General features: G+C 43.6%; 1 protein-coding gene across 1 annotated transcript in view; it reads left to right on the forward strand.

The window, feature by feature from the left end:
- Window positions 1–25,195, forward strand: part of LOC141111197 (CMP-N-acetylneuraminate-beta-galactosamide-alpha-2,3-sialyltransferase 4-like) — a 154,363-nt gene that overhangs the window by 126,349 nt on the left and 2,819 nt on the right. The window contains exon 8 of the mRNA XM_073603281.1: window positions 29–169. Coding sequence (XP_073459382.1) covers window positions 29–169 — 141 coding nt within the window. The remainder of the gene's footprint in view (window positions 1–28; window positions 170–25,195) is intronic.

The following is a 25,195-nucleotide window of genomic DNA, read 5'->3' on the forward strand; positions in this document are numbered from 1 at the left end:
TATATAATGTTTTCTGCCCTCCTTCCAGAAACCGACCACTGGCTTCATGGCAATCTCTTTTGCTATTCACTTCTGCGACATGGTCCACATTGCAGGCTTTGGATACCCGGCATTTAATGATTCACAGCCTATCCACTACTATGACAAGACCAGTGTGAAGATTATGATGGTAAGTTTCTCAACTTAAACTGGCATCTTGTTGAGCTATTATGCCCTGTACACACGATCGGACATTGATCGGACATTCCGACAACAAAATCCATGGATTTTTTCCGACGGATGTTGGCTCAAACTTGTCTTTCATACACACGGTCGCACAAAGTTGTCGGAAAATCCAAACGTTCTAAACGCGGTGACGTAAAACACGCACGTCGGGACTATAAATGGGGCAGTAGCCAATAGCTTTCGTCTCTTAATTTATTCTGAGCCTGCGTGGCACTTTGTGCGTCGGATTTGTGTACACACGATCGGAATTTAACCGATCGGATTTTGTTGGCGGAAAATTTTATAGCCTGCTCTCAAACTTTGTGTGTCGAAAATTCCGACGGAAAAAGTCAGATGGAGCCCACACACGATCGGAATTTCCGACAACACAATCCGATCGCACTTTTTCCGACCGTGTGTACAGGGCATATACTGTAAAATAGAATCGTAAATTCAAAAAAGTTCTTGAAGAGTACACATTAGCCTGTTCTGAATCGAAACCTCTTACATTCATAAATGCAAACATTACTGGTAAAATGAAAGTATATTGGATCCTAAAATGTGTTCCTCAGTCTATAAGGAGCACTTAAATTGGACTTGAACACATCAACTCAGTTTCACAGACAGCAGATCGTGAGGCGAGAGCCGCTCTGTGTATGAAACTGTCATGTAATGTCACAGATCGCAGCGAGGGAGACCAGCTGTCAAAACTCAGCGGTGAAGTCGGGGGTGGGCGGGACCGAGCAGCTATTAAACACCAGCTAATGGGATGGGGTCTGGGCGGGCTGCTACATTTATGTGGCTCTGCCCCCTTTCTTAAGCAGTCCAATCATTGGCTGGTGTTGATAGCTACTTGGTCCCGCCCACCCAGACATTGCAGCTGAGTTGCGACAGCTGGTCTTTCTCCCAATAAGCAGTTTTTTTACATGACAGTTTCACAAAGTGAGAGGCTCTTGCAAGCCTCGATCTGCTGCATGTGAAACTCCCCCTTTCAGTGCCAACCAATGCTGCCTATCAATGCCAATCAATGCTGCCTTCCTATCAGTGCCAACCAATGCTGCCTATCAGTACTGCCTTCCTATCAGTGCCAACCAATGCTGCCTATCAGTGCCAATAAAGTGCTGCCTATCAGTGCCAATCAGTGCCGCCTATCAGTGCCAACCAGTGCTGCCTATCAGTGCCAATCAATGATGCCAATCAGTGCCAATCAATGCTGCCAATATTTGCCAATCAATGCTGCCTATCAGTACCAACCAATGCTGCCTATCAATGCTTCCTTCCTATCAGTGCAAACCAATGCTGCCTATCAGTGCCAACCAATGCTGCTTATCTGTGCCAATTAGTGCTGCCTATCAGTACCAACCAATGCTGCCAATCAATGCTTCCTTCCTATCAGTGCAAACCAATGCTGCCTATCAGTGCCAACCAATGCTGCTTATCCATGCCAATTAGTGCTGCCTATCAGTGACAACCAATGCTGCCAATCAATGCTTCCTTCCTATCAGTGCAAATCAAAGCTGCCTATCAGTGCCAACCAATGCTGCTTATCCATGCCAATTAGTGCTGCCTATCAGTGCCAACCAATGCTGCCTATCAATGCTGCCTTCCTATTAGTGCCAACCAATGCTGACTATCAGTGCTGTCTATCAGTGCCAACCAATGCTGCTTATGAGTGCCAACCAGTGCTGCCTATCAGTGCCAACCAATGCTGCTTCTCCATGCCAATTAGTGCTGCCTATCAGTGCCAACCAATGCTGCCAATCAATGCTTCCTTCCTATCAGTGCAAACCAATGCTGCCTATCAGTGCAAACCAATGTTGTTTATCCGTGCCAATTAGTGCTGCCTATCAGTGCCAACCAATGCTGCCAATCAATGCTTCCTTCCTATCAGTGCAAACCAATGCTGCCTATCAGTGCCAACCAATGCTGCTTATCCGTGCCAATTAGTGCTGCCTATCAATGACAACCAATGCTGCCAATCAATGCTTCCTTCCTATCAGTGCAAACCAATGCTGTCTATCAGTGCCAACCAATGCTGCTTATCCGTGCCAATTAGTGCTGCCTATCAGTGCCAACCAATGCTGCCAATCAATGCTTCCTTCCTATCAGTGCAAACCAATGCTGCCTATCAGTGCCAACCGATGCTGCTTATCCATGCCAATTAGTGCTGCCTATCAGTGCCAACCAATGCTGCCTATCAATGCTGCCTTCCTATTAGTGCCAACCAATGCTGACTATCAGTGCTGTCTATCAGTGCCAACCAATGCTGCTTATGAGTGCCAACCAGTGCTGCCTATCAGTACCAACCAATGCTGCTTATCCGTGCCAATTAGTGCTGCCTATCAGTGCCAACCAATGCTGCCAATCAATGCTTCCTTCCTATCAGTGCAAACCAATGCTGCCTATCAGTGCCAACCAATGCTGCTTATCAATGCCAATTAGTGCTGCCTATCAGTGCCAACCAATGCTGCCTATCAATGCTGCCTTCCTATTAGTGCCAACCAATGCTGACTATCAGTGCTGTCTATCAGTGCCAACCAATGTTGCTTATGAGTGCCAACCAGTGCTGCTTATCAGTGCGAACCAATGCTGCTTATCAGTGCCAACCAATGCTGCCAATCAGTGCTGCCTATCAGTGCCAATCAATGCTGCCTAACATTGCCAACCAATGCTGCTTATCCATGCCAATCAGTGCTGCCTATCAGTGCCAACCAATGCTGCCTATCAGTGCCAACCAGTGCTGCCTATCAGTGCCAACCAGTGCTGCCTATCAGTGCCAACTAGTGCTGCCTATCAGTGCCAACTAGTGCTGCCTATCAGTGTTGCCTATCAGTGCTGCCAATTAGTGCTAATCAATGCTGCCAATCAGTGCTACCTATCAGTGCCAATCAATTTTGCCTATCAGTGCCAATAAATGCTGCCAACCAGTGCCCAGTGCTGCCAATCAGTGCCCATCAGTGTCCCAGGCTCCTCTCATACATGTTCGGGGATCTCTGATCCACGATTCAGTTTGGATCTTGGTCCTCTCCCCCTGGCCAATTTAACTCACCTGAGACAGACACCCAGTGCTCTGCCTGGGAAGATCAGACAACTTTGGTCTGTGAGAGCAAAAGGTTGGTAAAAGCTATGAATCAGTTTATGTGGAAGCTGACAAGCTGTAGGCTTGCTCAGCCTGGTAGTGAGGGCCTTTATTTGGTATAGGTAGTGCCGAGACACGGCTAGGTTTTTGTTTGGCTATTTTTGTTCTGTTTATGTTTCTGAAACACTGTACAGCACCTGTATATAAAAGACTTGTATATATCACCAATAAACATTGCACTGTTTGTCACTACCTCACTGGATTTGGTATCTGTGCCTGAAAGACTGCTTATCCCAGGGAGCTTTGTACCCGCTACCTGTCCCAGCTTACACCCTCTACAGATAATTGCAATACAAATTAACTTCAAGTGCAACAACTTTTTAGTTGGGAGGTTCACACCATTATAGCACTTTGGAATTTTTATTTAGATTATTATACTTAATTTTATATCTTTCAGTTACTATGATGATGTGAATTATTGCAATTGAAGTTAATTTTCCACCACCCCTGCTAAGTCCACATGTTTATGTACCTTTCTTTGTGCACTGGTGCGCAGTCATTTTGGAACAGGAAGGGGCTATCCCCAAACTGTTTCCATAAAGTTTGGAGCATGAAATTGTCCAAAATGTCTTGGTATTCTGATGCCTTAGGAGTTCCCTTTCCTGGAACTAAGGGGCCAAGCCCAACCCCTGAAAAACAACCCCACACTGTGGTCCATAAAGACATGGATGAGCAAGTTTGGGGTGGAGGAACTTGACTTGCCTGCAAAGAGTCCTGATCTCAACCTGAAAGAACACCTTTGGGATGAATTAGAGCACAGACTGCAAGCCAGGCCTTATCGTCCAACATCAGTGCCTGACCTCACAAATGCGCTTCTGGAAGAATGGTCAAACAATCCCATAGACACACTCCTAAACCTTGTGGACAGCCTTCCCAGAAGAGTTGAAGCTGTTATAGCTGCAAAAGGGTGGGCCAACTCAATATTAAACCCTACAGACTAAGACTGGGATACCATTAAAGTTCATGTGCATGTAAAGGCAGATGTCCTAATACTTTTGACAATATAGTGTGTGTATATGTATATATACATACACACACACTTACGTATGTGTGTTTAAGCTTTGGTGTGCACACCGTAATGCAATAGGCTGTGCACGCCTATGCTTAGTGAACAAACAGCATCATGAAGGCCAAGGAACACACCAGACAGGTCAAGGATAAAGTTTAAAGTAGGTTTAGGTTATAAAAAAATATCCCAAGCTTTGAACATCTCACGGAGCACTGTTCAATACATTATCCAAAAATGGAGAGAGTATAGCACAATTGCAAACCTACCAAGACATGGCGGTCCACCTGAACTTACAGGCCGGGCAAGGAGAGCAATAATCAGAGAAGCTGCCAAGAGGCCCATGGTAACTCTGGAGGAGCTACAGAGATCCACAGGACAACTATTAGACCCCATTTACCAACTACCAAAACCATATAATATGAGGTCAAACCTTAATAGTTTCAATTTGTATGCAATCAGGCAGGCCCTTGCACTACTGGTTTTGGTAAATCAGAAGACAAAAATCTAATAGTGTGTATGGGGCCTTAGTCATGCACTCCACAAATCTGGCATTTATGGAAGACTGGCAAGAAGAAAGCCATTGTTTAAAGAAAACCATAAGAAGTCCGATTTGCAGTTTGCAAATGTAGGGGACACAGCAAGCATGTGGAAGAAGGTGCACTGGTCAGATGAGACCAAAATTGAACTTTTTGGCCTAAAAGTAAAATGCTATGTGTGGCAGAAAACTAACACTGCACATTACCCTGAACACACCATCCCCACCGTGAAACATGGTGGTGGCAGCATCATGTTATGGGGATGCTTTTCTTCAGCAGGTACAGGGAAGCTGGTCAGAGTTGATGGGAGGATGGATGGTGCCAAAATACAGGGCAATCTTAGAAGAAAATCTGTTAGAGTCTGCAAAAGACTTGAGACTGGGGTGGAGGTTCACCTTCCAGCAGGACAACGACCCTAAACATACAGCCAGAACTACAAAGGAATGGTTTAGTTCAAAGCATATTCATGTGTTAGTATGGACCAGTCAAAGTCCAGACCTGAATCCAATTGAGAATCTGTGGCAAAACTTGAAAATTGCTGTTCACAGATGCTCTCCATCCAATCTGACAGAGCTTGAGCTATTTTACAAAGAAGAATGGACAAAAATTTCACTCTAGATGTGCTAAGCTGTTAGAGACATACCCAAAAAGACTTGCAGCTGTAATTGCAGCAAAAAGTGGTTCTACAAAGTATTGACTCAAGGGGGCTGAATACAAATGCATGCCACTCTTTTCACATATTTATTTCTAAAAATTTATGAAACCATTTATTTTCCTTCCACTTCACAATTATGTGTCACTTTTAGTTGGTCTATCTCATAAAATCCCAATAAAATACATTTACGTTTTTATTTAAAATTTCAAGGGGTATGAATACTTTTTCAAGGCACTGTACATAGAATTTAAGGGATGCATTTTTCTTGAACTTTTCTTGCGCTAAAAGGTGCCAACAATGGCCAACAATAAATTCATATGCATCCATATGCATTTAAATTCATGATATTAATTAAAAAGTTGAATATAATACAACTATATATAAAAAATATACAACCCCTGGCAAAAGGTATGAAACCACCACTCTTTGAAAATGTTCATTCAATTGTTTAATTGTGTAGAAAAAAAAACGAATCACAGACATGCCTCAAAACTATTTTTATTTAAAATTCCAACCTTCTGGCTAACCTCCCTGATGGTTTTCCCGAGTGTGGCTCGGGGTTAAAATTCAGTCCCATTAGCGGTAACCCTAAGTCACACTTGGGATTACATTGCCGGATGCTGGTGCCGCGTTACTTACCTTGTCCCCAGGATCCTGCGATGTCCCACGCAGTGTCCATGGGCTCTGTCTCCTCCGAAGCCTCTCCGTGCCAGGCTCCGTTCCCTGCGAGCGTCGCGATGCACGGGGGCGGAGCCTGGCGGCAAATTCAAAAAATTGTAAAAATCATAACACATACAGTACTGTAATCTTACAGATTACAGTACTGTATGAAATTATTTCACATCCCTTTTGTCCCCAGTGCTTTGGCCCATGCCCTGCATGCAGTTTTATATTATATATACTGTTCTTTCTGCCTGGAAACTGGAGATTGTCCATAGCAACCAAAAAGTGTCCCTTTATGTCAAAATTGGCTTTAGACCAGCTAGAAAACAGCGATAGTAAATTAGAACACTTGCAGAATTGACCGATAGTGATTTATGGAGAAATTAATTTTATTATTATTATATTATTATTTTTTAAACTTATTTTTATTTATTTATTTATTATATTATATTCTATGTTTTTGTGTTTCAAACTTTATCATACCTGGGATATCTACTAGACTCTTGTTTGGACAGATTTAAGTGTGTTATTGTTAAGAATTACAGGCCTACAATATAAAACACCAAATTTCCATGCAAAATAATTGTACCGTTTTCAGCACCTAAAATCCGGAATAATCATACCGCCAGGGAGGTTAAGAAACACTTAAGAAAAAAAAAAGAAACCTGTAGCGAATAGAGGCTCTGACTGTTTGGTAGACCCTGAAGGGAAGACCACATCCAGGCAATGTAAGGCAATTTCCCGGTCATGTTCTGGGCCAGGAAAAAGGGAAGGATGAACAATATCCTGACTGAGGTATAAAGAAGAGACCACATTAGGGTAGGAAAGAAGGTTTTGGTCTCAAAATCATTTTGTCCTTGTGCAAAACAAAGGGAATTTACAAGAAAGAGGTGCCAACTCAGAAACATGCCTAACAGATTTAATGGCTAGCAGGAAGGTACCCTTAAAAGTGAGTTACTTCAATGGAATCTCTCTAAATTGGTTCAAAGGGAGGTCTCTGAAGTACAGAGAGCACCAGGTTGAGATCCCAAGGTGACATATTGGGGGACTTATGAGAAGAACTCCCTGCAGAAATGTATTGTAAGGCAGAAAGGGATTATAAGAGACTGTGAACCAAGAAGTTTCTGGAATAAAATAGATAAAGTGGAATCCTGTCTTTTGAGAGTACTCAGGACCAGATGCTGGATAAGACCAGAAGGAAGAAAGGCCAAAATACGAGTGCTAAAGTATTTCCCTGGAACTCAGCTTTCTGTCCTTGCATCAGGGAAAATATTTCTATGTACAATGGTAAATCTTGCAAGAGTTGTATTTCCCTGCTCTAAGTAAGGTGGGAATAAAAGAGACAGAAATACCCCTCTCCTTTAGTACCAAGGTTTCAACAGCCATGCCGTTGAAGCCAGCAATAGAGAAGAAGGAAGAGGGGGCCAGTAAGCCTGGTCTGTTTGGAAGGGAACAAGGCTTCTCTGCTAGAAGTCTAAGTAGTCTTGAGTTCTTCTGAGAATTTGGTATGAGGAGAAGCAACCAGAACCCTTTTCTCCTCTATCTTGTACAGCAGTCGAGGAAGAATCTTCATTTAAAGGAAGGCATAAACCAGCTTGAACTGAGTCCAAAGAATAACCAGAGAATACACTGCAAAGGCTAGAGAATCCCTGACCTTGGCTACAAAATGTATTCAGCTTGTTGGAGGCCAGGATGTCCACATCTGGTTTTCCCTACCTTGGACATCAATTTTGAAAGATCTCTGGGTGCAGAGACCACTTTCCTGGGTCTAGGCATTGATAGCTAAGGAAGTTCACCTGCCAATTGTTCATTCCAGGGAGAGTTTCCACCCAGGAGAGTATCGGGCTTCTTTTAGGGAATATTTACTTTTTCAGCCTCCCTGTTAATTTATGTAGGGCACTATCGTGGTATTGTCTGACTGTACCCTGACTGGGTTAACTTTCAGAGAGGTCCAGTGTAGAGATAATCTGATGGCTCTTAGCTCCAGAATGTTCATGAAAAGTTTTGACTCCTGTGGAAATCAGGTTCCCCAGATGGTCAGGAAATTGTAAATTCCACACCAGTCTGTAAGGCTGGCATCCCTGGTCTCCACCTAACGGGGCGTGTGAATGAAAGACTTTTCCAGTTCCAGAGCAGGATTGGAGATCCACTTTGTCAGGCAAAGCTTTGTCTGGAATGAAGAGGTCTGAAGTGAATTTGGGCAAAGTGAATAGCCTTGAAGGATTAAAATGATTGTAAAGTCTATTTTTTTGCTTTAAAAAAAACAAACATGTTATACTTACCTACCCTGTGCAGTGTATTTGCACAGAGCAGCCTGGATCCTTTTCTTCTTCTTGGGTCCCTCGCCGGAGCTCCTGGCCTGTCCTCTTTACTGAGTGCACCCAAAGCAGCTTGCTATTGGGGGAACCTGAGCCGAGTCACAGCTTTGTGTATCCATTCATACACAGAGCTGCGACCAGGCCCAGACCCCTTTCTCTCCTGATTGGCTGGCTGATTTTGAATGACAGCAGTGGGAGCCAATGGCAATGCACTGCTGTCTCAGCCAATGAAAAGGGGTGTCCCAGGCAGACGAGACACTCGTGCAACATTGCTGGATAAAGATGGGCTCAGGTAAGTGTTAGGGGGGCTGTTGCACACAGAAGGCTTTTTATCTTACTGTTTAAAATGCGTTAAGATGAAAAAAACCTTCTGGCTTTACAAACCCTTTGAGCCCAGAACCCTCATGAATCAGTGAACTGAGGGGTGCTGTTTTGACCTGAGGGTCCTTGTGTGAGACCTTAGGGAAGGAACCTTCGACTGATGAAGAAAGATTCTACCCTGGGCTGTGTCCAAGATCAGACTCAGGTACTCCAGCTGGTGTAAGGGCTGGAGAGCGGAATTTGGAAGGTTGATTTTTCAGTCAAAAGTTTGAACCATCCTCTGGACTTTCGGCAGCCATGGTTGTGACTGAGGACTCCTTCAGTAGGATGTTTTCCAGGTAACCTGTGACATGAATGCCATGGGCTTGTAGAAAAGCAAGAAGCAGGGCAAGCACTTTTATGAACACTCAGAGCCTGAATGGCAGTTCTCCCATAGCAAAATGCAGAAAGTGTTGATTTGAGAGGATGGTGGGGATGTGCAGGTAGGCATCTTGTATGTCTACTGATGCAAGAAACTTCACTGGTCTGAGAAAAGCACACCGATCTCATTGATTCCACCCAGAATTTTGAAACACGAAGAAATCGCAATAAAGTGAAAAGAAACACCACAGCAGTGCTCAAATGTTACAGGACGTAGGTTTCTCAAGTAGATGTTCAGCCAACAATTAACTAACTCTAAACCTACATTCTAAAACAAATCTATCTTGCCCTGTAAAGAAGAGATCGCTATACTTACTTGTTTTGCAGACGCTCCTGCTCGGTCCCACGCTGAGCTGTCAGCGGCAGCTTCAATGTGTAGGCGTGTGCAGGAGAGGTAGCAGACAACGGAAGACCCATAGTAACTCTATAGATGACGTCACTTCCTAGGCATTTACCAGCCGTTGTCTGTTCTCTCGCACACAGCATCCACCGCTGGAGAACAGCCCGTATTGGTTTCAGAAAAGGTAGGTTTATTTCTTCTTTACAGGGCTAGATAGATTTGTTTTAGAATGTGGCTGAGTAGGTTAAAAGTTAGTTAGGTTTTGGGTGAATTTACACTTTAAAAGACAAGAAGGCTAGTTAGCCAGTCCAATCTATATGGTGGCCTTGCAACCCTGTTCAGATTGGGGAAAATGACAAAAAAGATTGAGCACCAGCCTAGTGCATTATCTTAAACACGATTTATTGTTAAAGTGTAAAAACAAATTTCCAAAAGCTGTTAATTAAAAAGCATGTGGTAAATTCTACACTATACAAAAAGTACTGTGATGCCTGCCTTTACACTCACATGAACTTTAATAGCATCCCAATCTTAGTCCGTAGGGTTTAATATTGAGTTGGCCCACCCTTTGCAGCTACAGTACAACAGCTTCAACTCTTCTGGGAAGGCTGTTCACAAGGTTTAGGAGTGTGTCTATGGGAATGTTTGACCATTCTTCCAGAAGCGCATTTGTGAGATCAGACACTGATGTGGACAAGAAGACCTGGCTCACAGTCTACACTCTAATTCATCCCAAACATGTTCTATTGGGTTGAGGTCAGGACTCTGTGCAGGTCAGCCAAGTTCCTCCGCCCCAAACTCGCTAATCCATGTCTTTATGGACCTTGCTTTGTGCACTGGTCCAAATCATTTGGTGGAGGGGAGATTATGGTGTGTGGTTGTTTTTCAGGGTCTGGGCTTGGTCCCTTAGTTCCAGTGAAGGGAACTCTTAAGGTGTCAGCATACAAAGACATTTTGGACAATTTCATGCTTCCAACTTTGTGGGAAAGGTTTGGGGATGGCCCCTTCCTGTTCCAACATGACTGCACACCAGTTCACAAAGCATGGTCCATAATGCAATGGATGAGCGAGTTTGGGGTGGAGGAACCTGACTGGCCTGCACAGAGTCCTGATCTCAACCCGATAGAACACCTTAGGGATGAATTAGAATGGAGACTGCGAGCCAGGCCTTTTAGTCTACATCAGCGCCTGACCTCACAAATGTGCTTCTGGAAGAATGGTCACATATTCCCATAGACACACTCCTAACCTTGTGGATAGCCTTTCCAGAAGAATTGAAGCTGTTCTAGCTGCAAAGGGTAAGCCAAATCAATATTGAACCCTAGTGCCTTGAAAAAGTATTCATAACCCTTGAAATGTTCCACATTTTGTCATATTACAACCAAAAAGTTGAGTTTCTGAGCGTAGGGTGTAGCCTTAAGTTAGGAATCAAAGCCTCTGCCTTATGTGAACATGGGTGTCAGTGGCTCTTCACAGAAATAAAGAGGATAAACTAATCTATTGTACTTGCAGGTACCAACAAGTCTGCCCTTTGATAGTGTTGTTTTGTCACTTTAATATACAGTGCCTTAAAAAAGTATTCATAACCCTTGAAATTTTACACATTTTGTCATGTTACAACCACAAAGTAAATGTATTTTATTGGGATTGTACATGATAGACCAACACAAAGTGGCACATAATTGCGAAGTGGAAGAAAAATGATAAATGGTTTTCCAAATTTTTTACAAATAAATATCTGAAAAGTGTGGCATGCATTTGTAATCAGCCCCCTTTACTCTAATACCCCTAACTAAAATCTAGTGGAACCAATTGCCTTCAGAAATCACCTAATTAGTAAATAGAGTCCACCTGTGTGTAATGTAATCTCAGTAAAAAATACAGCTGTTCTGTGAAGCCCTCAGAGGTTTGCTAGAGAACCTTTGTGAACAAACAGCATCATGAAGGCCAAGGAACACACCAGACAGATCGGGAATAAAATTATGAAGCTTAAAGCAGGGTTAGGTTATAAAAAAATATCCCAAACTTTGAAAATATCACTGAGAATTGTTCAATCCATCATCCGAAAATGGAAAAAGTATGGCACAACTGCAAACCTACGAAGTCATGGCCATCCACCTAAACTGACAGGCCAGGCAAGGAGAGCATTAATCAGAGAAGCAGCCATGCTAACTCTGGAGGAGCTGCAGAGATCCACAGCTTAGGTGGGAGAATCCGTCCACAGGACAACTATTAGTTGGGCACTCCACAAATCTGACCTTTATGGAAGAGTGGCAAGAAGAAAGCCATTGTTGAAAGAAAGCCATTGTTGAAAGAAAGCCATAAGAAGTCCTGTTTGCAGTTTGCCAGAAGCCATGTGGGGGACACCGCAAATATGTGGAAGGTGGTGGTCAGATAAGACCAAAAGTGAACTTTTTGGCCTAAAAACAAAACATTATGTGTGGCGAAAACTAACACTGCACCCTGAACACACCATCCCGACCGTGAAACATGGTGGTGGCAGCATCAGGTTGTGGGGATGCTTTTCTTCAGCAGGTACAGGGAAGCTAGTCAGAGTTGATGGGAAGATGGATAGAGCCAAATACAGGACAATCCTAGAAGAAAACCTGTTAGAGTCTGCAAAAGATTTGGGACTGGGGTGGAGAATGACCCTTAACATACAGCCAGAGCTACAAAGGAAAAGTTTATATTAAAGCATATGCATGTGTTAGAATGGCCCACTCAAAGTCCAGACCTAAATCCAGTTGAGAATCTGTGGCAAGACTTGAAAATTGCTGTTTACAGATGCTCTCCATCCAATCTGACAGAGCATGAGATATTTTGCAAAGAAGAATGGGAAAAAAATTCACTTTAGATGTGCAAAGCTGGTAGAGACATACCGAGAAAGATTTACAGCTGTAAGTGCAGCGAAAGGTGATTCTACAAAATATTGACTTAGGGGGCTGAATACAAATGCACACCACACTTTTCACATATTTATTTGTGAACAATATTGAAAACTATTTATTATTTTCCTTCCACTTCATAATTATGTGCCACTTTGTGTTGGTCTATCACATAAAACCCCAATAAAATGCATTTACGTATGTATGAATACTTTTTCAAGGCATTGTACTGACTAAGACTGGGATGCCATTAAAGTTCATGTGCGAGTAAAGGCAGACATCCCAATACTTTTGGTAATACAGTGTATGTCAGATACTCTCAGGCCTCTAGGAACTGGATAACCAATATGGAAGACCTTGCAACACTGCACGACACAATGCTTGCAATACTGCACGACACAAAAGTGAATTTACAGCTGTAGCGAGTATGTTTTTACTGCACGACACAAAAGTGAATTTACAGCTGTAGTGAGTATGTTTTTACCCGTTTAACAATAAATGGTGGTTGAGATAATGCACTAGACTGGTGTACCCTCTTTTTTTCATTTTCTACACAAAGAAATCTGTTTTGGGATTTTAAGTCTAGTATTTGGCAGATACCCCCATTTGGTTTTGGGACTGTGAATAAGTTTGAGTAAAAACCTTGAAACCATTCTTCCAAATGAACTGGTGCAACCACTCTCAATGTTTGAAGGTAGTGCAAAGTGGTCAATAAATCTGCCTTCTTTTGATCTGAAGTTGGAAGACTGAAAAGCAAAAAAAAAAAATGGTGGCACAGAGATAGAAACGCTATTTTTTTTACTCTTTTGAATTTACAGATTGAACCAGAGGTCAGGGACATCTTGAATCCATACTGACGCAAATGCCAACAGAGATCTCTCACTTCTAAGAGTGGGGGGCACCCCTTCATTGTGGGGAGGCATTTGGGCACACTTGGTGGACATTAGAGTCCCGGACTTGTGACAAGTGGTTTAGTAGTAGGCACCTAGGGAGAGCAAAACTTTTGCTGAGAAGTAGTAGTAGCTGTAAGAGTTAGAAACAAAAGCTGGGTATACACGTTAAGTTTTTATCGTTTAACTAGTGGGTTATAAAAAACAAACAAATCCAAAGATCCCTGCATCATGAATAGATCAGCGCTGATCGAATGCTGGTTTTCCAGAGGGACCATTCAAAAGAAGCAGGTCATTAGACCAGCTTCTGTTGAACATACTATAGCATACATATATTTTTGGTATGTGTATAACCAAGCTTTAGGCTTTTGCTTGTGGGTTAGGATTACATTTTCCTTGATAAACATATCAAGAGACACCCCAAATAGTCTTTCACTATCTAAAGGCATGCATAGAACACACTTTTTACAAGCAGGTTCAGCCGAACAAGCTTTCAGCCATAAAATTCTGCACATACAGATATAAGGGACAGTCTGAGACTTGGTGATTTACATTCTCTAAAACATTAACACAAAACAAGAATGCTGGGGCCATCAGCTGTAATTGTTCTAAGTAAGCAATTTCCTGAAAATATGGATTCCTGGTCTCTATTCATGTCTTATCCATGAGAAATGAAATACAGGATCCACCACCAAAACTAAAATTTCAGCAAAAAGCGTACAAGGAGTGAAAATCCTTTCAGTATTGGGCCAGTCTTCAAAGTCACAATCAATTTGTGCATGTATGGGAAAAGTATTTTTTTAAGTGCCCGTAGGGGTTTGTTTAGGCCGTGGACAGTCAGGCGCTACTAGGCAAAAGTTTACTACGCATGTATCAATTAGTGTGTCCATAATAGAAAATCTTTGGTGTGAAACTGAAGCTTGTACCTCATACAATGCAGGAGAAGGAAAATCTCTCTGGTCTCTGCTACAAAATACTTTCCTCCATCATATCCTCAAAGTAGGACGTTTAACTTTTGAATCCTGAGCAGGATCAGGGGAAAATGAGGAAAGTGTAGAGTTTCTGACCTCTGAAAACTGAAGGTTCTGGAAGTGCCATTAGTCTTCCAAAGAATTCAGTTAGGCCCCTTTCACACTGGGGCGGTGGGGGCGTCGGCGGTACAACAGCGCTTTTTTTAGCGCTGCTGTACCGTCGTTCTTGCAGCGGTATTCGGCCGCTAGCGGTTCGGCTTTAACCCCCGCTGGCGGCCGAAAAAGGGTTAAATCCGCTCGTACAGCGCGGCTATAGCCACGGTATTACCGCGGTATAGCCGCGCTGTCCCATTGATTTCAATGGGCAGGAGCGGTTTAGGAGCGGTGAATACACCGCTCCTTCCCCGCTCCAAAGAAGCGGCTCGCAGGACTTTTTTTACCGTCCTGCGAGCGCACTGCTTCAGTGTGAAAGCCCTCGGGCTTTCACACTGAACAAACAGCGGAGGCTGCTTAGGGGCGGTTTTCAGGCGGTATTTTTAGCGCAATACCGCCTGAAAACCGCTCCAGTGTGAAAGGGGCCTTATAGTGGCAGAGAAATCTTTTGTCAGACAGGCCTCATGGTGCATGTGTGAGAGGAAGCTAGAGTCAAAAAAGGTAAGAGTTGTCATAAATATTATTCTAGATTTATTCAGCGCTTACAGTTTGCACAGTGCTTTACAATCTAAAGTGAGACAGTACAGTTACAATACAATAAAATACAAGACAGTTAGAAGGGCCCTGTTCATGAGAGCTTACAATCTAATAGGGTGGGGCAAGTGGTACAAAAGGTAATAGCTTTAGGGGATGGACTGATGGAAGAGTTAAAAGTTCACCTGTTAGTTGGAGGCAGGATAGGCTTTCCTAAAAATTAGTTTTCAGGGATTGCCCAACGGTGGCCAAAATAGGAGATAGCCAGACAGACTGAGGCAGAGATTTCAAGAGAATGGGAGAGGCTCTGCAGAAATCTTGGAGAAAAGCATGGGAGGAGACAAGAGAATGTAGCGGTGCCACCATAGGAGCTGCTGAGTTTAGTGGCCCACCTGTCACCCTGCCCAGCATTCACTTCCCAGTCACTTTTGAGATAATGAACAGTCCATGTGATTGTTTTGTATTTTAATTGAGGGATTTGAACTTGGATAGGGATAGGAATATATGGGATGCCCAGTAGAATGAACAATTAGTTGATTGTATAACAATCAGTTGGGACAACTATTTATACTTAGCTGCTCCAGTCTCCTCCAGCACATCTCTTTCTTCCAGACTGTTTCTCTCTCTCTCTCTCTCTATAGCACATCTCTTAACTCCAGGCACAGCTAGCACGTGGTTTGGCCCAACTCTGACTCAGTCAGGCCTCAGCAACTGCATTTTGCAGGCAGGGAGCACGGGTCCCTTTGATGTACAGTAGCAAAAATGGGAAAGGAAGTCTTTAGTGCTAGCTTGTCCTATGGTGGACTACTGCTCCCAGTAAGTGCTCTTCAGGCTCTGCCAGCCCTCCTGGCTGCAGCTGCCTGACTTCACTTGCCCTGACATTGCAATCCTCACTGGCTCCACACCCAGTTCTGACTGTTTCCTCTAAGTCCTCTCTGGCATGCCTCTCCAGTCCTCCCGAATGCCCATGTCACTCACCAGCCCTCCTGGCTGCAAACCGACGGTTCCCTCCTGAAGAATTGCCCAGCAGTACTAGCTCCCGCTGTTCTCTCTGACTCCTCTCTGTCCCTCCTGTCCAGATCCTCCATGCATTCTTGAAAGGATCCATCCTGCACCCGAGTCCCAGGCCCAAGGTCACCCCCCCCCCCCAGACTGGGGAGCTCCCTCAAAGGCCCCGACAGCCTAGTCTCTTTCCTCAGTTGGGCTGACACCAGGTATTTCAATGAGGCCTGCCCCCTGCCAATCCTAGTTGGGGATTGGTCAGGGTTCTCTGAGACACTCCAGACAGCTCCTCTTCACTTCCCTGCCTCTCTTCTAGAATCCTCTAGAAGGAAAAGGGAGGTGACAGTGGAGTGATGCTGTCTGTGAGTTACCAGCCTACTCTGAGCCACTCACAGCCCACACAGATTAAAACAAGCAGGCCTAGCTTCCAGCTAAGCCTGTATAAATTTACCTGTTCTCACAACAAAATCCTAACTCTAGCACCTACCTAAGTAGAGGGTGCTACAAGAGCTAGAAAGCAGGAGGTCTTGAGAGGAGCAGAGAGGACAGTTTAAAGAGACAAAGGAATATTTGCGCTAACCACAAAAGAGTAAAATAGCACCCAAGTGAAAGGTGTATGAGTGTACGTGTGGTAGGACTGAATGCCACGACTGTATTGGTTTAAATACTGAAAACCTGAAATAAACTGAAAAAGAAAAAAGTGCGCAAATCCACTAAAGCACTAGTGATATATATATAAAATTAGATATAAAAAAACACATACATAAAACAAAATATCAGCATAAGATGTGTAAAAAGAATTCCATGATTATACTCTCAGTGTGTCATAACACACAAACATATATATACATATATATATATATAGAGAGAGAGAGAGAGAGAGAGAGAGAGAGAGAGAGAAAGTGTCCATATAACATCTGAAAAAAGGTCAGCAAAGGGGGGAGTCCTTATATAATTCTCCAGAAAATAAGGCAGATAATCTTCAATCCAACCTTCTGAGGTGAAGTGCAAGATGTAATAATGCAAACTGCTTACCAAATACGTAGGATCTCAAGCAATAGAGATCAGACATGCCTGTGCATTAGCCTGCCAGCAGGTCCGCTTGTAATCCTCTCACTGAGGGGAGATATCCACCCGTTCAAAGGAACCAACAGAAGAGAGCCTCACTCCCGGGATCGCTCTTTACAAAAGCAGGGATCTGGAAAGTCTCATGGAATGAGGAACAGATGAGGACTTTATGGTGTAGTAAGCTCCAACAAAAGCTTTTTTTACGAACGGATCATACAGATTTTAAAATCCATAAAACTTCAGCGAATACAAAATGGTTTGAACTAGCCGCGGTGTAGACCAGCCAGCTGTTCAACGTGATGACGTCACAGGACTATGCTCCACCCGACACGTTTCCCCATAGAAGGCATCAACTGGGAACGGAGATCATGCCTGGATGTCAGCACACCACGCTTAAATACCTTTCAAGCAGGAAAGACACCGGAAGTCAACATTTAGCCTCTAGCAATCTGTGTCACTCGTTTAGTTGTGACACAGATTCAGTTCAAAAAAAATAATTAAATATATGAAAAAAAAGACGAATACATTAGGATATACCACCAAAACCCAACAATTAAATAAAAAAAAAAATTTCGTATATGCATATAAATGACAAGTACACAAATAAAATTCATATATGAAGCACAAATATAAGTATAAATGTCTTTTGGGCTGCACACAGCCTATTCAACAATATACAAGGAAGAGACATAATAAAATCAACATATCACAGTCAATATTAAAAACATTTTTTATAAAAAAAGGTCATATATCCATTTCGTCTCACGGCGAGAAATGGGTCTTTTCAGGTTATCACCCCTCCAGTGTGGGACATATTTTTCTATAGCTATTACTTTAAGAAGTGAACTATCTTGATTGTGACAAACGAAAATGTTTCGACACACTGTCCTATAAAACCTCTTTTTATATTGCCTATGTCCTCACCTATTCTAATATTAAGTGCCCTAGTGGTCCTGCCCACATACTGTAACCCACATAGGCAATATAAAAAGAGGTTTTATAGGACATAGTGTGTCGAAACATTTTCGTTTGTCACAATCAAGATAGTTCACTTCTAATAGTAATAGCTATAGAAAAATATGTCCCACACTGGAGGGGTGATCACCTGAAAAGACACATTTCTCTCTGTGAGACGAAATGGATATATGACCTTCAGTGCTACAGCCCCTGGGGCCTCAATATTGAGTGGGATACGAATTGTTTCATTGATAATAGCTAAATTTCTGATATTAGAATTATCCTCCTTTTAATTTAATTTTATTTTTTATTTTTTTTATTATTATTATTATTTTTTATCTCCTGTGCTTTTTTATTTAATTTTTTTATTTTATTTTTCCTAAGTGTTTTTTAAGAATTTTTCTTCTAGATAATGCTTTTTTTATAAAAATGTTTTTAATATTGACTGTGATATGTTGATTTTATTATGTCTCTTCCTTGTATATTGTTGAATAGGCTGTGTGTAGCCCAAAAGACATTTATACTTATATATGTGCTTCATATATGAATTTTATTTGTGTACTTGTCATTTATATGCATATACGAAAAAAAACATTTTTTTTAATTATTGGGTTTTAGTTTTTTTGTTTTTTTTATATCCTAATGTATTCATCTATTTTTCGTATATTTAATTATATTTTTTGAACGAATCTGATCATTTTTAAAACGACTAAATGAGTGACACAGATTGCTAGAGGCTAAATGTTGACTTCCAGTGTCTTTCCTGCTTGAAAGGTATTTAAGCGTGGTGTGCTGACGTACAGGCACGATCTCCGTTCCCAGTTGATGCCTTCTATGGGGAAACGCATCGGGTGGAGCATAGTCCCATGACGTCATCACGCTGAACATCTGGCTGGTCTACACCGTGGCTAGTTCAAACCATTTTTTATTTGCTGAAATTTTATGGATTTTAAAATCTGTATGATCCATTCGTAAATAAAGCTTTTGTTGGAGCTTACTACACCATGAAGTTCTCTTCTCTTCCTCATTCCATGAGACTTTCCAGATCCCTGCTTTTTTAAAAAGCGATCCCGGGAGTGAGGCTCTCTTCTGTTGGTTCCTTTGAACGGGTGGATATCTCCCCGCTGTGAGAGAATTACAAGCGGACCTGCCGAAACGTCTCACACTCCGCTTGAGTGCTTTCGTCATATACCACTTCCTCCCAGTCTGAATACAGATATCAGATATTCCAACCGCTCACAAGCACAAAACAAGAGGATATTTGTTTAGCTGCTGAACATGGACTTTTTTATTTGAGATGACACACAAATATATACAGCAGGCTTACAATAAGAACTGTAACCAGAAACCTAACTAACATGAGCTAATTGACTAATCCCTTAAAGCAGCCGTGACTCCGTGCCCTCCTGAGCATTGTTATGATTAATCAGAATTTCACTACAGGTCAGACTTGTTGTCACCGAGCTTCACACATTAGTATAAACACAGGACACCTTCTCACAATAGCAGGAGCTAATTACAATTAACGATACAAACAGTGATCTCCCCCCCTCCTCAACCTAGTAGGCAACAAACTATAGTAGGAGTAGACTGTCCGGCTCCTACCCAGTTCTAGAGGCCAATGTGATCAGCTCTCTCAACATGTTGAGTTCAGAATCAAACAAACCAAGAATAGTCTTTACATATATCCTGGGAGATATTGTGGATAAATATTACTGTCCCATTTTAAGTAATCCAAGATATATTTTCTCAGTCACTATTCCTAATATGGCATATACAGGGTTCTCAGAGTCTGTGTGTCTTGGGGACAAGGACCTGAATCTAAAGTAACACCACCTCAAGGGTCCCCAGGCATACAGCTCACAAAGAGCACCGTTCCCCCAAATGCCAGGGCCCATAATCAGTAGGCAAGAGGCCAGCATTCAGTCCCCTCCAAAAGCCTCTGTCCCAGGTGAGTCTGTCACAACAAGGTATTAAAGCGGGGTTCCACCCAAATTTTCAACATTATCTCTATGCATTCTCTTCCTTGCCTAGATGCTGACATGCTGTGTAAAAAAATTTAAATCGCCGTAATTACCTTTTTTTTCTAATCTTCTTAGCACTTCCTGGTTTTCCTCCCATGGGAGTAGGCGTGTTTCTAGCCTCTCCCAGACCTCCCACAGTTCCCTGGGAGCTAGTCTCAGGCTTCCCAGCATGCATTGTGCAACAGCGTCATCACAACATCTCGGTGAATGCTGGGAGCACAGCATTCACCGCATCCAGGAAATATATGCTTGTGGGCTTCAAATGCCCACAATGAAGATGGAAACCGCCTTCAGTGAATTTTATAAGTTATTCTTTACAACGAAATCGGACACAGGCGGACTTATTACACAGAACATGTGAGTAGATAATCATGAGAAGAAAAGTTTGTGAATGAACTCCAAAAAAAAAAAACAATAGATAGGTGGACCCCCGCTTTAAAGTGATTGTAAAGGATCGTTTTTTTTTTTTGTTTTTTTTTAAACAATAAACATGTCAAACTTACCTCCACTGTGCAGCTCGTTTTGCACAGAGTGCCCCCGAACATCCTCTTCTGGGGTCCCCCAGCAGCTCTCGCGGCTCCTCCCTGCATCAGATAACCCCCTAGGAGAAGCGCTCTCCCGAGGGTGTTACCTTGCAGGCATGCTCCCAAGTCCAGCATTTGCGTCCATAGACACGAATGGCGTACTCTGCCCCGCCCTCAGGTAAGTAAAAACGGGGGGGCCAGTGACTGCCAGGTGTTTTTTCGCCTTAATGCATAGGATGTATTAAGGTGAAAAAACATGAGGGTTTACAACCCCCTTAATAAGTGTGACAAAGTAGGTTTGTTTGGTAGCACGGAAGCAGGAATTGTATGTTACAAGGGCAGATTTGTATAGGGTGAAGTCCTGCGCCACAGTCACTCAAGACCACGGCTATGTGGTTGGTGTTGTCAGTTTGCCTAGGTTGTAACGGTCAGACCTGATTCTGCGTGTAGCTAAAAAAGCAAGTGTGTCCAGTGAGGATGAGAGTGAACTGTTGTAGAGGTGGCCAGGTTATGATAGGACAGGGGTAAGATTTTCTCATAGAGAGGGTCAGTAGCAGAATAGAGAAGCAAAGGGTTAGAGTGGGGAAGGTTTCTGTGAGTAGATGTTTGATGCCTGAAAGGAATAGGTGGTTAAAGAAAAGGACACTGTGAAACTGATGAGGTTGTGATCAGAGAGAGGGAATGGGTGTGTTGGTTTGGTTGATGAGGTTGCCAGGAGTGCACAGATGGGAGAATACAAGGTCACGTTTGTTACCATCAGAGTGAGTGGAAGTGTGTGTCCATTGTGAGCTTTTACAGACAGATTGCTCCAGGCAAGGCCGCAGCTAACACCTGGTGGTTTGAATGTCCTGTGGACTGTCTGCGGAGTGCATGCTATTCGGCCCTTTTGTTTCCGCTTCCTTGTGCCTGTGATCTGTCATTGCTAAGTGTATAGTTTCCCTTACAAGATGGCAGCAGGAGTGCAGCAATGTGATGTGTATATTTTTGGCAGCAAAGTGGATGGGAAATTAGTCGTTTGGGAAGCATGATGCAGTTACCTCATTCTCCTGAGAGTAAAAGTGATACTAAAGTCTATTTTTTTTTCATTAAAAATAACAAACATGTCATACTTACCTGCTCTGTGCAGTGATTTTGCACAGAGCAGCCCAGATCCTCCTCTTCTCGGGTCCCTCTTTGGTGCTCCTGGCCCCTCTTGTTGAGAGCCCTCACAGCAAGCAACTTGCTATAGGGGCACCTGAGCCAAGCCGTAGCTCCCCGTGTCTATTCAGACACGGAGTCGTGGCCCGGCCCCTCCCCCTGCTCTCCTAATTGGCTCACTGACTGTGATTGAAAACAATGGGAGCCATTGGTGATACGCTGCTGTCTCAGGCAATGTGGAGGGGAGTTCTGGACAGCTGAGTCTCTCGTGTAACATTGCTGGATCTAGATGGACCTCAGGTAAGTATTAGGGGGGCTGAGGCGGCTGCTGCACACAAGGTATTTTTTTAATCTTAATGCATACGTTGCATTAAGACAAAAAAAAAAAAACTTCTGCCTTTACAACGACTTTAAGCTGGCCACAGATTTGATTTTTATGTTCAGCCAGAAGATTGATTCCTCTATCCACACAAACAAGGTGAATGGAAGAATTCCCCCTGCTGCAACATTGTATTCTGACAGTGGGGGTCTCTTCTGCCAGAGTATACTGATCGTTGGCTGCAGCGAATCCACTGATCGACAAACGTTTTCCAACATTCTTGTTAGATAGAAGTCGATTGTTAACGGCCACACGTGAATTGACTTTCAGTCCATCTATAGCCAGTTTAAAGCAATATCAAAGCCAAACAACCAATATTTATTATATGCAGCTTACTAATTCTGTGATGTGATGGCTGCATTTTCTGAAGGTGTCTCTGTGCATCCAGAAATGTAGGCACTCTAATACAGGAGGTGTGTTACTGGCCAGATCATCGGGTAAAAGCTGAAGGAATAAAGCTTAAAAACGAAAACTAAAACTAATGCATCCACCACATTACATGACTGGTAAGCTGCAATATACTACAGTCACTTAAATCCCCTTTTTCCCCCATTCTGATGCTCAGTTTGAACTTTAGCAAGTCGTCTTCACCACGTATAGATGCCTAAATACATTGAGTTGCTGCCATGTGATTGGCTGATTAGCAATTTATGTTACCAAGCAATTGAACAGCTGTACCTAATAAAGTGGTCGGTGAGTGTATTTGGTGGTTATTGCACTATGATGTTAAGGATGCACTTATTTGAGTGAGTTTATGCACATTTTAAGAAACAGTGCCACTGTTCTATCCTCTATCCTGATATCAGGATATTGTGCAGTCCACTTTTATTTTAGTTAAATTTATTACCCAAGCAAGACTCTCCAAGTGAGCAAATTTAACCTCATGCAATTATAGTTTTGCTTCAAACTACTTGTTACCAGTTCCTCTCCTGAAAATACAATCACTAGGGCAAAATAAGTTATGATGCTGGGTTTTGGGAGAACATAAAGCCCCTGCAAGCAGGCCCGGATTTACTCCCTTTGCCGCCCCAAGGCCGGGTCCTTCAATGCCGCCCCCCCCCACACACACACACACACACACACCACCAGTCTTGTCCTTTATTGATGACTTCTACAATAGATCAGTTAAAAACATATCTCCATACAAAAGAACACTGAAAATAACTGACTTTAATTGTACAGACTAAAAATACTTCAGGGTAAGCGCGCGAGGGGTAAGGATTTTTTGCGGGCAATTTTTCAGGGCAATGGCTGGTGTTAGTGCTTCAATCATCCCCAGCACCATGGTTGTTATGGTGTCAGGATGATTGAAACACATTACTTCTATCTTTACATTGTAATGTAAAATGAAATAGTTCAACTCACCATAATGCAGAATCATCGGGAGCCCTGAGCGTGTCACTTGCCACTCTGCCTGCCACCAGATGGAGATGTCACTTGCCACGCTGCCACCAGATGGAGATGTCACTTGCCACACTGCCACCAGATGGAGATGTCACTTGCCACACTGCCTGCCTGCCACCAGATGGAGATGTCACTTGCCACGCTGCCACCAGATGGAGATGTCACTTGCCACACTGCCACCAGATGGAGATGTCACTTGCCACACTGCCTGCCACCAGATGGAGATGTCACTTGCCACGCTGCCACCAGATGGAGATGTCACTTGCCACACTGCCACCAGATGGAGATGTCACTTGCCACACTGCCTGCCTGCCACCAGATGGAGATGTCACTTGCCACGCTGCCACCAGATGGAGATGTCACTTGCCACGCTGCCACCAGATGGAGATGTCACTTGCCACGCTGCCACCAGATGGAGATGTCACTTGCCACGCTGCCACCAGATGGAGATGTCACTTGCCACGCTGCCACCAGATGGAGATGTCACTTGCCACACTGCCACCAGATGGAGATGTCACTTGCCACACTGCCTGCCACCAGATGGAGATGTCACTTGCCACGCTGCCACCAGATGGAGATGTCACTTGCCACCAGATGGAGATGTCACTTGCCACACTGCCTGCCTGCCACCAGATGGAGATGTCACTTGCCACGCTGCCACCAGATGGAGATGTCACTTGCCACACTGCCACCAGATGGAGATGTCACTTGCCACGCTGCCACCAGATGGAGATGTCACTTGCCACGCTGCCTGGCAGCCACCACATGTTGATGTCACTTGCCATGCTGCCTGGCTGCCACCAGATGGAGGAGGGTGGAACAGCGGTGCGGGCAATGAGAGATGTCATCTCTCTCCCCCCGCCGCCGCACCGCTGACATTACTCGTCAATCTTTTCAAAAATGGCGCCGGGCAGCGCAATCACGCTACTGCGCATGCGCCGCCCAGCCGAGCGCATACGAGCTTTCCCGAGCCCGGCCGGCTTCGGAACGGCACATGCGCAGTAGTGGGCGGCTCGCGGCCATCATTTCTAAGGGCACCGGTGCCCTTAATCGACTTTAGCGGGCAGCCTGAAGGGGGGGCGGCCGCGAAGTCACCACAGGAGCGGCGCCACCCCTGCACCACTGCCGCCCCGAGGCCTGGCCTCGTGGCAAATCCGGCCCTGCCTGCAAGACTACATACTGGCCGCTAAGCCACCATGGGATTTATGAGTCTAGGCAGTTGACTGGGATTTTAACTTTTATGCTAAAATTGTTGCTCATAAAATGAAACAAAATGAAAAAAAAAAAGTTACTTTACAGTTCTGTTCACACGTGTTTACCTTACTTCACTGTGCTTCAGAAAATTTACTCCATGTCGCTTTCGTGGGGCTTCAAAGCCTCCATAGAAGTCAATAACAAAGCTCACCCAAAGTACCTGCAGCTTTTGAGAGGCTTTTATTCAGCTTTAGTTTTGGCTTGTTTAGGAGCTATCCCAGGATGTACTGGTAAATCAACAAGTGAACCAGAAAGGCATCATCAGCAGTCACTTCTGGTTCATGTGTATATATTCTGGAATTGTCTGGTGCAGACATCACATCTGGTGTGGAGCAGCAGGAAGGTGAACGGGGTCCAGATTGAAGTGGAACAACTAGCAGAGGGCACACGTGTTGTGCAACATGGGAA

This window comes from Aquarana catesbeiana, linkage group LG10, assembly GCF_042186555.1.
Source record: "Aquarana catesbeiana isolate 2022-GZ linkage group LG10, ASM4218655v1, whole genome shotgun sequence".
Lineage (NCBI taxonomy): Eukaryota > Metazoa > Chordata > Amphibia > Anura > Ranidae > Aquarana > Aquarana catesbeiana.